This window comes from Sus scrofa, chromosome 5, assembly GCF_000003025.6.
Source record: "Sus scrofa isolate TJ Tabasco breed Duroc chromosome 5, Sscrofa11.1, whole genome shotgun sequence".
In the NCBI taxonomy this organism is placed as follows: domain Eukaryota; kingdom Metazoa; phylum Chordata; class Mammalia; order Artiodactyla; family Suidae; genus Sus; species Sus scrofa.
Genome location: NC_010447.5, coordinates 80,161,800 through 80,177,604, shown reverse-complemented (window position 1 = coordinate 80,177,604; position 15,805 = coordinate 80,161,800). Strand labels below are relative to the sequence as shown.

At 47.3% G+C, this 15,805-nt stretch overlaps 1 protein-coding gene across 1 annotated transcript in view; it reads left to right on the top strand.

The window, feature by feature from the left end:
* The window catches only part of TXNRD1 (thioredoxin reductase 1), a 43,556-nt gene extending 36,285 nt beyond the window's left edge, over positions 1-7,271 (top strand). Inside the window, 1 exon segment of the mRNA NM_214154.3 lies at positions 5,277-7,271. Coding sequence (NP_999319.2) covers positions 5,277-5,345 — 69 coding nt within the window. The 3' untranslated portion in view covers positions 5,346-7,271.

The window sequence follows — 15,805 nt, the reverse complement described above, 5'->3', positions numbered from 1 at the left end:
TCGCATTGTCAGAATCGTCGAGGTTCATGAGGACTCACTGCGTTTCAGGCCCCTGCTCCCCGCCTGTGGACTTAGTCCTTACGAGAACCCTGTGGGGTAGGGGACAGGAGTGTCTCCATTTGACAGACAGGAAATTGAGGACAGAGAGGCTGAGTAACCTGCCAGCCTGAAGTGGCAGATCCGAGATGCGTAGTCAGGCAGGCTGGCTTGGGAGGCAGCACGCAGTGCAGACAACGCCCGGTCCACACCTCCTGCAGCACTCAACGTGTCACTCAGGGCTGTGAGGAAGTGTCGAGGGGACTTTTGGCATTTGGCATACACTCAGTAACTGCATCTGGTAGCTGGTTTTCCCCAGGCTATTTCATTACAGAAGGTGTGGCTTGACTAAAAAGCCAAAGTATTGTGGGGAGAGGGGAGGTGGAGCAAGGGCATGTATTTTGAGAAAGCTCCTCTGGTGATTTCTTTTACCGCTGGTTATGAACTCTTTGCCTAGAAACTAGATTTTGAAAAAAACCAAAGACTTGTGACAAAATCCTGACTATAGAAATCTTTCTTAAAGCTTCTTGACAGAAGGAAAGTGAAATTTGATCAGTAGGGGATTTTTAGGGACACTCTTGCTACATGCTGGGTTCTGGCTGGCATAGTTTGTAAGTGGATCTGCTGCTGGACCCACTTTTTTTTTTTTTTTAAGCAGACAGCCTTATGCTGTAGAGGGGTGCCACTCTAAATGTAGTCCGCAGAGTCTTTGTTACTAGTCCATAGTGAGAGGAGAATGGAAATGAAGAAAGGCTTAGAAAGTTAGAGGGTAATTGGACAGTGTCTGCTCTAATAATAGAAAATCTGAGTTTTACATGCCTTTTAAACGTTTGTTTCCTAATTCATTTTTTTTGAACTTGACAAGTGTCAGTCCATTAGGTGGATTAGGAAAAATAATAATTTAAAAACTGGTCCTGAGCACCGCTTGGAGGTGTTCAGAACTCGCCCAGTCCCCGGGCCAGCTGTGTGTGTGGTTTGGGAAATGAATCACTGAATGAACCCTTCCTTATCATTTTGAAAAAATGGCCTGGGCAATTGCACACCCTTTGGCTCTGGGAAGTTATTGCTTACAAAAGTTGACAAATTCCCCAGTGGAGACTCTGCACTGGAGCAAAATAATTTCCAAAGGGTTGCCTCCTGGAAGTGCTGGGGGAGGAGAGACTGCTGTCATTTTGACTGAAGGCGTTGAAAGGAGAGGGAGTCTCGAGGCCTGGAGCATCAGTGATGTGTTAGCATCATGCAGTGTGAAGACAGTGCTGTGAGAATTTATCCTGGACATCTGAGCAATTAAAATTGAGTTCCTACTGATTACATACCATTTTGAGTAGTAATAGCAACGACTCAGATTTATTTGTAGGGAAAATGCTCAAGAAGAAACAGTGTGGAGTTCCCGTTTGGCTCAGCAGAAATGAATCTGACTAGCATCCATGAGGACGAAGGTGCGATCCCTGGCCTCGCAGGATCCGAGCTGTGTCTGCAACCTACACCACAGCTCACGGCAACACAGATCCTTAACCCACTGAGCGAGGCCAGGGATCAAACCCACAACCTCATGGTTCCTAGTCGGATTCGTTTCCACTGTGCATGACGGGAACTCCTTAAAATGAATTTTAATTCCAAACATCCAATGTTTTATTTTATGAACAGTCAGCATAATCTCAGTCTACTGTGAGGGGTGTCTTGTGAGGCTGGGAGGTATTAGCCAAGTAAGTAACGTGAGGCACACGCCTACTGCAGCATTTCACCTTTTGTGAATGTTCTCTGTGTTGAGATAAAAAGTTGCCTCTGCTCATGTTTTTATGAAAACTCTCAAGCATCAGTGCACATTTAAATCTTTGTAAGAACTGACCCCATGATTTTTTCATTGAGACTCACCAGCAGTGGCAGATCGGCTTCCCTCAGCTCTTTGACGTCGCATGTTTGCAGTAGAAGAAAAATAGAAAAGAGCTTTTTTATTCCCCTTAATGTATTTCCATTTTTTTGATGGATTTGTTAGTTTTTTATCCACATGGTCCTACAAGTTCTGTTTCTAAATTAATTCCTAAGAAGTAAAGCTTAAGCTTGCAAATTCACAAGCCTGAGATTTGCTTTCATGTATTCCCTGGCTCACTATTTTTCTTCCTTTTATAAAAATTGAAGAGAGAGCTTAGTTTACAATGTTATGGGCCTTGAATTTGAGTGCTAATAAAATATTGCAAAATTTAGTGTAGTTTTTCTGTAATAAGTATAAAAAGAGTAACTGTTTCAAGGATTTTCCATTAATCTTTGTTAACAAGGATGAACCTCTTATTTTTTTGGATGTGAATTATTCACACATCTTCTTCTGGGTTCATCCTTTAAATGTTTTAAGATACTAGCCATTATTACGTGGATCTGCCTTTTTTTTTTTTTTTTTTAATTTCTTTTTTTTTAGTCTTTTGTCTTTTTAGGGCCACACCTACCTCATATGGAGGTTGGCCAGGGGTCGAATCAGAGCTGTAGCTGCCAGCCTACACCACAGCCACAGCAACACCAGATCCAAACCATGTCTTGAGCTACACCACAGCTCACGGCAATGCCGGATCCTCAACCCACTGAGTGAGGCCAGGGATCGAACTGGCAACCTCTTGGTTCCTAGTTGGATTCGTCACCACTGCACCACAACAGGGACTCCCGGTCTGCCTTTCTTGAGGTGCTGTTATATTTTTGGCTTGCAGGAAGAAAAATGGCTTTGTCGCTGCTTGCAGGCTAAGCTAGACCCCGGGTTTTTCTCAGTGTTGTTCCTCCTTGACACAGAAGTCTTTTCCCCTTTTATTCCCAAGTTTTGTTTGATCCTGATTCTTGTCGCTTTGACCTATGTAAGTCCAAGAGGCCTTGATTTCTTGTGCCCTTTCCTCTCTGTATTAAAAACCAAAAAACCAGTTGTCTTTCAGGAATCAGAGATGAGGTCCGGGGGTCCAGGGGTCCCAGCAGCGGTACAGACACTTGGTCTTGATTCCGCCGAGGACTGTCCCAAATAAGCATGGCCTCCTGTCTCAGTGACAGTCAATGGTTCTCAAAGGTCAGCCCAGGTTAGGGTAGACAGATGGGCGCCACGGCCTTACCAGAGGTACCCTTTTGCTTAGTAGTGTGACCAAAAGGGTTTGGATTGAGATCTTAATTGTATTCAGTAACCAATTAAGTTCCTAAATTTTACACAAAGTCCTTTGTGTTTTCATGCCGGGGCGATATAGATGGTGATTTTGGGTGGTGGTTTTGTTTTGGGGGTTTTTTGCCTGTAAAAACAAAGGTGTGTTCCTTGTGGTGCTCTGAGGTCATCACGGATCGGCCACAGGTCAGCTTCCATGCTGTCGTGACTCCACGACCAGCCGATAGGGCAGCCTCTCCCGGGGCACTGCTGGCTAAATGGCAGAGGGATAGGAGGTGTAGGAAAAACACCCTGGTGTCAAGGCTTCTGTTTGAAAGTGATGCTTCCCACTTGCACACATGTCCTGGCCAGAGCAAGCCACTGGCCCCACATGCGTGTCCAGTGGCGGGGGAGATGTGTGTGGTCCACACGGAAGGTATCACAGGGAGATGGAGGCGCTGTATATTTTGGAAACTTAATGAAAATCTCACAGTAGTTCAGTCAGTGTTAACTCCATGAGGATCAGATTTAACAGAAAGATGCAAATATCTAAGACTTACTAATTGGTAATGGAACTATAAGAATTAAAAATCAATTCCAAACATGTGGCCTGGGCCACCAAATAGTTCACTGGGAGGAATCAGATTAGAAAGGGCTCAGTACTGGACAGCGTGAAGTTTGAAAATGTCATCTGGGAGGAGGTGTTGGTTGGTCGGTTTCGGCTTGAGAACCTGTGTTTCGCTATAGGCAATCCTGAATAGTAGCAAATCAAAGCCGCCTAAAGATGTGAAGGCTCTGAGTCCACAAGGACCAAATGTTTCAAGGATGTGAAACCAGGAGAGCTTGTCAGTTGCTGCACATGGGACTGTCAGTTGGTCAGACACTGGAAATCTAGCCGAGTCAAAGTTGCACCTACCCTCCCACCCAGCGATCACCCCTCTAGCTCTGGGTGTCGGAGACGTACAGGAACGTCACGGCAGATTGCCGGTAGCGTGTTTGCTACAGCTTGGGTGGCCAGCAAAAGCAGCCTGGGTATGTCGTCTGTGATCTCCTCACTGTTTGAGTAATGGAGTGCATAGTACATACACCGTACTCTCTACGACGTAGTGCGTCATAGGACGTGAATGCTATTTGGTGAGAAATGGAAGACTTAGAGCTCTTTGTGTCTGTATGCGTGAATTACAGGACCAAGAAAGCAGGTAGCAGAAGACTGCATATACATCTGGCCGTCTGCATACGAAGTTTTAAAAAACCTGCAAACGAGTTCCCATCGTGGCACAGCTAAATGAATCTAACTAGGAACCATGAGGTTGCGGGTTCGATCCCTGCCCTCCCTCAGTGGGTTAAGGAGCCAGCGTTGCCGTGAGCTGTAGTGTAGGTGGAAGATGCAGCTTGGATTTGGTGTGGCTGTGGCTGTGGCATAGGCTGGCAGCTGTAGCTCCAATCAGAGCCCTAGCCTGGGAACCTCCATACGCCTCAGGTGCGGCCCTAAAGAGCAATACAAAAATAAAAAATAAATAAAAACCTGCAAAAGACAAGCAAGAAGAAATGCGTAGGGGTGGTAAGCACTGTTGGGGAGCAAGTGATGAGGAAGTGGGGGACACGTGGGGCGCTGATGTATTATAAAGCGCCCCGAGTGAGGTTGGTAGGCACAAGGGTGTTTATGATAGTGCACCTTAGGGAGTTCCTCTGCGGCTTAATGGCTGATGATCCAGCTCCTCCTGTGGCATTGCTGGTTTGATCCCCACCCTGCACAGTGGGTTAAGGATCAGCATTGCTGCAAACTGTGGCTTGGATTCAGTCCCTGGCCCGAAAAATTCCATGTGCTGTGGCTGCGGCTGAAAAAAAAAAATGCACTTTACTCCTTTCTGTGTGTTCAGACTATTTCATGATGCATTTCTTTTAGAAAATTGATGAGCAACCATGATAACTAATTATTTTAATCACCCCCAGGCTAATCAATGCTTTATTAGATATAACCTACATTTTTTCTCTTTCACCTTGGTTTTAAAATGCTTACCTTGGTCATGTTACTACTCTCTTAGTCATTCTTAGTATGTTCGGTGTTATCTGAGACACTCCCGTCAACTTGTGTGCAGCATCTGAAAGTCTCGTGCTGTCTCCTCCCCTGCAGGTGTTCACGACCCTGTCGGTGACCAAGCGCTCAGGGGGAAACATCCTCCAGGCCGGTTGCTGAGGTTAAACCCCAGTGTGGATGCTGCTGCCAAGACTCCAAACCACTGTGTGTGTCTTGCCCAAACCCAAGGCGAAGTTTACAGAATGCTCTCAGGCTTCGGCACCTGCGTGTCCCGTGCTTACACCACCCGAGGCCCCCTTGGATGTCATGGGTGGGACATGCTGTGTGGAAGGCAGGCAGCATCACACTGGGGTCACCGTGACGGACTCAAAACTGACGTTCGACAGAGCACTGGAGTTGCATCCATGAAGTCACCAGCCTCAAGCCCCCGCGGTGGGCGGTGATGGAACCGTCGAAGCAGTTTTTAGCATGGCCTTTCTTTTGTAGGTTTTCTTATTCTCACCGTCAAGCTTTCTATGTTGGTTACTTTTTTTTTTTTTCCTCCAAGGTGTTAATGGTACTAGAGATGAAAAATATAAGCAGTCAATTTTTATCCAAAAGCAAGTGGTGGCTACCGGTGCAAATAAGGCGCCCATCACTGGGACGGCACGGGGTGGCTCAGGCTCGGCCCAGGAGGGAGCTGCCCCTGGGCCCAGACGTGCTGTTCCGCTTGGCCGGCCGGCTCAGCAGCGTCTGCCCAGGAAGCCATGTGGCCCGAACAAGTCAAGTTAGGGCTGACCAGCTTCCCCCCCATGCACCACACCACTGATGATTATTTCTAATTCTGTTTTGAAAAGAAAATAGCTCCTGGGCCAGGCTCTGTGAAGGGCTGTTCCGCCTCCGGAGCTTGGTCATATAGTGTGAGTTCCACCGCTCTTCGTCACGGAGGCAGATGTACACCTGAAATGGGGAAAAAACAATAAATGTGTTTGTTTAGTCCGTTGTGTGCTGGTCTAAGTGAGCTGAGATCTTTTGCAATGGAAAACACTTAACACTCGTTTAGAACTTTGGGAGGAGGTAGCTTTTGCTTTAAGCTAAAATCACAAGATATCACAGCTTTATGTTGCCTGTGTGTTACATGTCTGTCTTCCTAAAAGAACTACACTTATAGGAAAAAAAAGTCTTTCCACACTTACCAATTTAACTCTTTTGTGATATTTGCTTTTTTTTTTTCCCCCAAGGAAGCTATTATCATAATTTATTATTTTTGAACACAGGTGGATGTGAAGGATTTTCATTTAAAAACCAAATGGTTTTGACTTTTTCTGTTGAATGAATGACTGTACTTGGTGGAGTTTGGGCAGAAAGGTGTGTGCTTGCTCAGCATCTCCCAATTCCTCGTGTTACCACAAGGAGGTGTTAACTCTGCAGTTAGGAAATTTCTGGCTAAATGTACTGACTACAGGTTGTCTGTAGGCCATGTCCTCACCGTACAAGCTGGATTTTGACAGTTAGGAAATTTCTGGCTAAATGTACTGACTACAGGTTGTCTGTAGGCCATGTCCTCACCGTACAAGCTGGATTTTGAACATGCCGTGGCTGTCAGGCCCCCCACCAGCAGTTCTTGTAGCTCCTTTCTCTTTCCCTCCCCCTCTGTGTGTGTCTCGGCTCAACACGAAGTGGTTGATTCAAAGTACATTTCTCGGTCATCTCAGGGCACTCTCGGTCTCGGGGTCAGCAGAGCCCCTGACCTGGTCTGTCCCACTCACAGGCTGCCCCGCGCCGCCGCCCGCCTGGCTGGGGAGATCTCAAGTGGGAGAAGGAAACGAAGAGGGGAATTGGGGCAGCGGACGCTGTTCAGTTTTATTTATTTTGTCATTTGTCTCAGACATGAGAACACAGGCAGTGCAAGGTGATCGCGCCGAATCATGTGATTCTGTCTTTGTGGAATGGACGATCCTGCCCCCCACAGGAAGGATGACACTGTATAGACTTGTCTCTGTAATTGTCCAATGTATTGAAACTCACATTCAGTTCCATGTATTTTTGTTATAAACCTGAAAAAAAAAAAAAAAAAAAACCCAATGTGAAACATTAAAAGGTATTACTGTCCACCGTGTGTGCCTTCTTATTGAATGGTGGTTCGGGATCCTTTGCCTGGAAGCCGAGTGGGCCTCAGGTTTCGTGTTGGCGATCCTGAAAGCAGCACTCAGCAAGCTTCTGCGGTGCTGTGCCGTCGGGTCCGGTTGGTGTGCTGAGGTCCACACTGCAGCGGTGTTGGCTTTTCAGATTCCATGTCTCAGCTCGTCCTGATTTGGCAGAGCCACCCCACCCCACACAGCCCTGAGGAGGGGTGAGCCAGCGGCCCTCTCTGGGCCAGATCAGGCACATACTTGGCCTCAGTGAGTGAGTGATGTTGTCATGCTCAGATTATTCACTCACATGCACCTCATGTTCTCATGCATTCGTTGGTAAGCAGAAACAACTGTTTTGTGGTAATCCTTACCAAGCAACTCCCCAGAATTCTTTTTGTCCTGAGTCGTTGCAGAGTGCTAAGAGTACCACTAAATGCTTGTTAACTGCAACATGTGCCAGGCACACGACAGCCCTCAGGAGGTGCGCCTGTGCCCACTTAGAGTTGGAGAAGCCGGTTCCAAGGCAGGAATTAGAGCTATTTAATGATGTAGCACATTTTTTGAAGCCAGAGAAGGTCTGAGACCTCAAAAACCCAGCCTCTCGGCCACTCTGCATACTGCCTCCTTTCATCTCTGACAGATGGGCGCTTTCAGGGCAGCCGAGTCGATTCCTGAGGTCTCATCATTTTTCGCGTACCGTTGAGCAGTGTTGTCTGCACAGTTAACCACCTGGTCTGAGATGTTTTGGTGCTTTTCTGTTACTGGTCTTGCCACTGCCAGTTTATTTCCACACCGTTGCCAGGAATTTATGGCTCAAACATCTCTTGCCTCAAGCGCTCAAGGTCTTCCAGAGGCCTGTAAATAGGCCTCTAGTCCCCTCCCAGACACGGGGCCTGTCATTTGTACCTGTGACCTCAGCTTTCACTTGTCCATTGTGGCCACACCCGCTCTCTGCCCCACAGACACTCCGCTCCTTACCTCCCGCTCTGCAGTGTCTCCAACCAGAATGCTTTCTGTTTATGCTCCATGGGACTCTGTTTCCCCTAGAGCACTTCGGATTACTCTGCATGAGTCCACTTCTAAATAATTAGGGGTTTTCAGCTCTCTGTGCTGCAAGGCTTCCAAGCACAGAGCCTACACGCGTGCTGCAGTGGTACAATGCTGTGTCACTGGGTGGGCCAGTAGGGACTTAGCACTTGGATCAGGGCCTATCAGAGATGTCTCCGCAGTACTGTTAATTCCTTCTGTGTCAGGAAGCTTTGATCCAAGCGTTAATAGAAGTACGAAGGGTGTACACATAAAAATGGTTAACTTCACTGCATTCTGGGAGGCAGGTCACCTCCTCCCTCCTGTGGGCCCCTCCCGAAGCGTCCTGGTTCGTCTTCAGGGCCTCCTGTTGTGAGACAGCGCAGGCAGGCGGCTACTCTTCTTGCTGGCCAAGGTGGGCAGTTTCAGCCCGCGCCCCCCAGCTTCAGGCGTGCAGCAAGGCGGCGCGGTTCTGAGGTCAGCGTTGCAATCCGTGCGCTCACTAAAGCAGTTCGCTCTCCACAGTGTGGATGGGCATCATCCAGTCCTTTGAGGCCTCAAGAGAAGGAAGGAAGAATTCAGCTGTTTCCTGCCTGGTGGAGCTGGGACACCGATCTTCTGCCCTTGGGATCCTGGTTCGAAGACCTTTGGACTCAGACTGAACTGCACCACCCCTGAGAGTCTCCAGCTTGCAGATGGCGGGTGGTGGGACTTCTCAGCCTCCATTTTGGCCTGAGCCAGTTCCTTATAATATATCCGTTCCCATATGTGTGTATCTCCTAGTGGTTCAGTTTCTCTAGAGAACGAACCCAGACCTTACTCTGAAGGTGTGTACAGTCAGGGAGGGTTGGTGAATTTATGGCTACTCCTTCATTTCTTCAACAAGTCCTTTGTACCAGGTGCTGTTCTAGGCAGGTGAGGTCAGCAGTAAACAGAACATCAGTAATCCTTGTCCTCGAGGGTTTCCATTGCAGTGGGGGAAGATAGGCAAAAATAACATAAGTCAATTTTATTTAGTACTAGATGGTGATGAGTGCCACAGAGGAAAATCTAAACGGGGGCAGCGGGAGGAAGGTGTGGGGCGTGGAAAGTGGAATTTTAATGAAGGTGGTCACGGAAGACTCCATAGAGAAGGTGACATTTGACTGAAGATTCAAAGCGGGGGAAGGAGATCCTGGGAGAAAGAGCCTTCCAGGCAGAGAGGTGAGCAGAGCCTCACCTCTTTCTAGAGGATCTAAGGCAGAGAATGACTAAGATTTGCGGGGAGTGAGTCCAGTGGAATCAAATCCACTGAGCCAGGGGAAAAATAAGAGTCAAGGTCAGAGAGTTAACGAGGAGGGGCAGGGCAGGCCGGGTCTTGATTGTGATAAGAACCAGCATGGTTGGGAGCCCTTGGAAGGCTGTGAGCGGAGCAGAGGCTTTGTGATCCCTCTTACAGAGGAACAGGAGCACTCAGGTGGATGGGCTGAGGGACCGAGTGGAGGCTGCTGCCGTGACCCAGGGGCGAGAAGATGCTGTCTTAGGCCAAGATGGTAGCAGTGGGTCTGACACAATCTGAGAGTAGAACCAGTAGGACCTAGTGTTGAATTGGATATGGGGTGGGAGGGAAGTCAAGGATAACGCCAGCATTTTGGGTTTCAACACTGGAAGGGTTGAGGCTGGAGGTGCCATTTCACTGAGATGGGAGAAGTCTGGAGGAGAGGCAGGCTTGAGGGGAATATCAGCATCTCGGGTTTTGGGTACCGAGGTTGGTATGCCTTGTAGACGTTCAAGTAGAGGCTGTGGATAGGCAGCTGGACACGTGAGTCTAGAGTCCAGAAAAGTTCAGGATAGAGAATTATATGTCATGGCATCAACCCAGAGAGGATGGTTAAGAATGTTGAGGTCCCCCAAGACACGAGTACAGATGAAAAGGGGTGTAGCAGCTGCCCCAGGAGGGACCATGTTCGAGGAGAACAGGGCAGGACAAGGGGACTCCTGGGGATCTTTCCTGTGATGCCAGATGGCAGGTTTTAGCCGTAACATGGGGTAGAGAAAGGACATTGCAGACAAACCAGTCAAGACGCGGGACTGGGGCGCTCCTGTTGTGGCTCAGCAATAATGGACCTGACTAGCATCTCTGAGGACATGGATTCCATCCCTGGCCCCGCTCAGTTGGTTAAGGATCCAGCATTGCGGTGAGCTGTGGTGTGTGGCTCGGATCCGCATTGCTGTGGCTGTGGTGCAGGCCAGCAGTTGCAGCTCCGATTCAACCCCTGCGAGCTTCCATATGCCATGGGTGCGGCCCCCCCAAAAAAAAAGGACACGGGTCTAGAAAATGAGAGGAAGGCGGAGAGGTGGGTTATAAGTTGCCCCAAACAGCATCATCTGGGGCCCTGAGAAGTGGAGAAAGTACACAGCTGTGGGGCCTGGACTGGGGTGAGTCGAGTGAGGAGTGAGGCAGGCAGACTCAGCATCATGTAAGGGTAGGATCGGCCCCTGCACAACTGAGACCTAAATTCTGCATCCTCGGCTCCTCATTCGTTTCACCCTAATCCCAGCTCCGCAAAGAAGATGATGGGCAGCTGCGCTCTGGGCAGAGGAGCATCCCACCCCGACTCCAGACCAACGCAGCCCAGGTTAGAATCGCAGCTCTGCCACCCCTTAGCCGAGTCATCCGTGCATAACCTCGTGTGGCCTCAGTTTCCTCATCTGTAAAATAGGAATATTAATCAGACCTTCCTAGGGTGGCACTGAGGGTTACATGGGTCGATACACACAGAGCATCGAGAGTAAACATGTGGCAAAACTGACTGTTACCATCATGCTATTTGTTCAGAATAAAGAGTGGAAGGAGGGTCAGAGAGAGAAATTTGTAGGCAATGGCAAGTCAGAGCAAGAGATGAGCCCTGGGAAGGAAGTTGTCGTGAAGAGAGGACGTGAGGAATGTTATCAAAAGAAGAGCCACAAAATCGATGGGAGCCCCGGTGTGCTCATCACCCCACAATTATGTGTAAAATTCCTGCCACGAACTTGGACTTGTTCAGAGAGGTGGCCGACTGGAAAGCAAGGGCAAGTCCCGTCTTCCACTAAAGCCTCTGAGGGACAAAAGGAGGACAAGCAGATGGTGACCTCAGCTCGGTCCCTAAACTTGAGCTGGGCTGTTCAGCAAAACAAGCCTGAAAACTTGCCTGGAGGGAATCCCAGGGGAGGCAGGGACTGCGGCTCTCGAAACAGGAGGAAGGTTGGAGTCTCCTGCAGGGCCTGGGGCGAGGCTTCAACTGCTGCCCAACGGGACCTGTTCGGTGCCTGGATCCCCCGGCAAAGAGTGAGGTTTGAACCCCAGGAGATCCCAGACAATCGGCTCGCCATGGGAGTCCCAGGCGGGGCCCACAGCCCCCTGTGGGCAGGCTGAAGGGGAACGGGTCATGGGCAGTGCTTCTTGGCTCCGTGCCGGGTCCCCCTGAAGGGAATTGGCCATTCATTCTTTAGCTCCCCCAGGCTGCCACATCAGAGCACCGCAGACGGGGTGGATTAAACAACGAAATGGACTTTCTCACGGTTCGGGAAGCCAGGAGGGCAAGTTTGGTTTCTTTCAAGGCCTCCCTCCCTGGCTTGCAGATGGCCGCCCTCTCTTGTGTCTTTTCCTGGCCTTTCCTCTGCACACGCTGCCCCCCGGGTCTCAGTGTCCAAATTCCCTCTTCCTTTAGGACATCAGTTGTGTTGTATGAGGGCCCCCCACCCATGGGCATCATCTTTTTTTTTTTAATCTTCTTGGGCTGCCCCGCAGCATATGGAATTCCCAGGCCAGGCATCAGATCCGAGCTGCAGTTTTGACCTAAGCTGCAGCTGTGGCAACACTGGATCTTAACCTGCTGTACTGGGCTGGGGGTTGAACCTGCGTCTCCACCTTCCAGAGACACCACCAATCCCGCTGTACCACACGTGCCCTCCTGTAACTTTAGTCACCTCTCTAATGACCCCATCTCCAAACACACTCAGATTTGGAAGTTAGGGCTTCAACAGATGAACCTGGAGGTGGGGAAGGGACACAGTTCAACCCATAACACGTTCATTCCCAACACTCCAGGGCCTGTGCGAGCCCCATGTTCATGGTGAGCTAGAAGGACAAATGATACTGGTTCTCCTTTAAAATAGATGTATTGGAGTTCCCATTGTGGCTCAGCAGATGAAGAACCCGACATAGTGTCCGTGAGGATACAGGTTCAATCCCTGGCCTTGCTCAGTGGGTTAAGGATCTGGTGTTGCCGTGAGATGCAGCATAGTCCGCAGACACGGCCGGGATCTAGCGTGGCTGTGGCATAGGCTGGCAGCTGCGACTCTGATTCAGCCCTTAGCCTGGGAACTTCCATATGCAGTGCAGCCATAGAAAAAATATAAACAATAAAATAAAAATGTATTGGTGCCCAAATGTCAGCCTCCAGGAGAGCTCATGCCAATGAATACTCCCTGATACCACTGCCACCAGTTTCCTCATCCCCAGAGTGAGCCACAATCGCCCCCCCCCCCAGGAGACCCTCCTAAGACCAGCAGGTTCTATATCCTAAGAATCATACTGAGGCATTTCTCTGGTATCGGAAGAAGATTTCTGCAATGGGTCTTGAAGGAGACTTGCTATGTCGTGGAAATACAGCCTCTGAGCTACAGGTTGATGGGGACATGGCTTCTTTCAGGCAAGAGACTGGAGCCCTAGAAGAAATTGACTGGATAAGGGTTTTTTTTAAAGGGAAATTATTAAAGGAAAGAAAAGGAAGAAATATGACAGCAGGGGAGCCAAGAGCAAAAAACAGACACCAGCTTGTGCTGCACCTCTGTATAGATTGAAGAATGAAGCGAAAGATCACCTGAAAGTAGGCAGTTTGGTCTTCATGCCCATCAGACCCATTTACGGAAAAACACTTAAATATCCCGAAAGCTTGTTATCGTAGAACAGAGGAACTTTGGGGAGGGTCTGTGAGTGCCGAGAGTGTGTCCTTTCTTCCTGCCAATAACTGGGAACAAGACGTCTGTCAGGAATTAATCACGCTGGTGTCAAGGATGACTTAGAAAGCAGGCAACGGCTAAGAGATCGACTGTGTCATCTTTATCCTTAAGAATAGTTTAAGCTGTTACAGGAGTTCCCATTGTGGCTCAGAAGTAATGAACCTGACTAGTATCCATGAGGACATGGGTTCGATTCCTTGCCTTGCTCATTGGGTTAAGGATCCGGCATTGCTGTGGCAGCTCCAATTTGACCCCTAGCCTGAGAATTTCCATATGCTGCAAGTGTGGCTCTAAAAAGACAAATAAAATAAAGTATAAAAAATAAAAATATATACACAATGAAATACTACTCAGCCATAAAAAAGAACAAAATAATGCCATTTGCAGCAACATGGATGGAATGAGAGACTCTCATACTAAGCGAAGTAAGTCAGAGAAAGACAAATACCATATGATATCACTTATATCTGGAATCTAATATACGGCACAAGTGAACCTTCCCACAGAAAAGAAAATCACGGACGTGGAGAACAGACTTGTGGTTGCCAAGAGGGAGGGGGAGGGAGTAGGAGGGACTGGGAGTTTGGGGTTAATAGATGCAAGCAAGCTATAGCCTTTGGAATGGGATCCTGCTGTGTAGCACTGGGAACTATGTCTGGTCACTTGTGATGGAGCATGAGAATGTGAGAAAAAGGAATGTATACATGTATGGGTGACTGGGTCACATTGCTGTGCAGCAGAAAATTGACAGAACACTGTAAATCAGCTATCATGGAAAAAATAAAAATCATTACCAAAAAAAGAACAGTTTAAGTTGTTACAAATTGATTGATTGTATTTTGAGCTCATAGCTACAGTTACATTCTCTCACAGGGAGAGTGGCTAAGCTTTTTAATCTTTCTTTTGCAAAAGAGTAAAAGCAGCCCCCTGGCATGATTAGGAATGGCCCTTTTTTACTTAATATAGAGTTGGAATTTATTGTGTTGGGTTATGTAAAAGGCAAAGAAAAATAAATGAGTTTGAGTTCTGCTTTAAAATAAATGTATTAAGTAGCGCTGACATGTGGATACAGGGAAAGTCACAAAGGTGAGGTTTTAAATGACTTCAGTTTAGAAAACACTGAAAAAAAAACCCAAAAAATAAATGAAACAAAATAAGAAGTAAGAGGGAGTTCCCATTGTGACACAGCGGAAACAAATCTGACTAGTAACCATGAGATTGCAGATTTGATCCCTGACCTCGCTCAGTGGGTTAAGGATCTGGTGTTGCTGTGGCTGTAGAGTAGGCTGGCAGTTACAGTTCTGATTCGACCCCTAGCCTGGGAACCTCCATATGTGGTGGGTGCAGCCCTAAAAAGAAAAAAAAAAGAAAAGAAAAGAAAAGAAAAAGAAAAAAGTGAGAACACAGAACTTTTTGATTGACTTAATCAATAAGCTGGTATAACTCTGCCCTTACAAATAGAAAATACACTTTTTTCTTTTATGTCCATGAAACATTTGTAGAAACCTCAAAATAAACCTTAGTCCATTTCACAGAGATGTGATATAACAACTATAATATCTGATAACATACATCAGAAGCAAAAATATAACCCAGAAAACTGGCCCACCTGGAAATTGAGAAATACTCTTCAAAAACTGACTCAAAGTGGTAATTAAAACGATAATAATTTTAAATAACAGATAAGAGAATACCTGTGGGATACAGTAAAGTTGTACCCAGAGGGATATTTTGAACCTTTTTTGTTTCAATAACCCAGAAAAATTAAGAACAATTTTTAAAAAATGAAGAAAAGATTTTGTTCAAGGAACTGTTGTTTTTATGAAGCGGGACTAAGATGATAAAAAGGAAAGGAAGCTATGCACAGGCATTGAGCAGGAAGGTACAGGCTTTGTTTTTTTTTGTTTGTTTGTTTTTGTTTTGTTGTTGTTATTGTTTTGCTTTTTAGGGCTGCATTTGTGGCATATGGAGTTCCCTGGATAGGGGTTGAATCGGAGCTGCAGCTGCTGGCCTACACCACAGCCACAGCAATGGTGTAGATCTGGGATCTGAGTTGCATCTGCAACCTGCACCACAGCTCACAGCAGTGCTGCATCCCTGACCCACGGAGTGAGGCCAGGGATTGAACCCACATCCTCATGGACACTAGTCAGGTTCATTTCTTCTGTGCCACAACAGGAACTCCTAGGCTTTGTTTTTTAAAATTTCACAACAATCTAGATCTTATCCCCATCTTCCATAGGAGGAAACTGAGGCTTAGAGAGATTCTGTAATTTGCCTAACAGTATATGATTCTTAGATTAAATTGAGATTGAGTCTAGGTTTTGAGCACTTTTTTTTGATCGAAGTATAGTTGATTTATAATATCATCTTAGTTTCAGGTGTACAGCAAAGTGATTCTGTTATATATCTATTCTTTTTCATATTCTTTTCCCTCATAGGTTAGTACAAAATATTGAGTATAGTTCCCTGTGCTCTACAGTAGGTCCCTGTTGGGTTCCT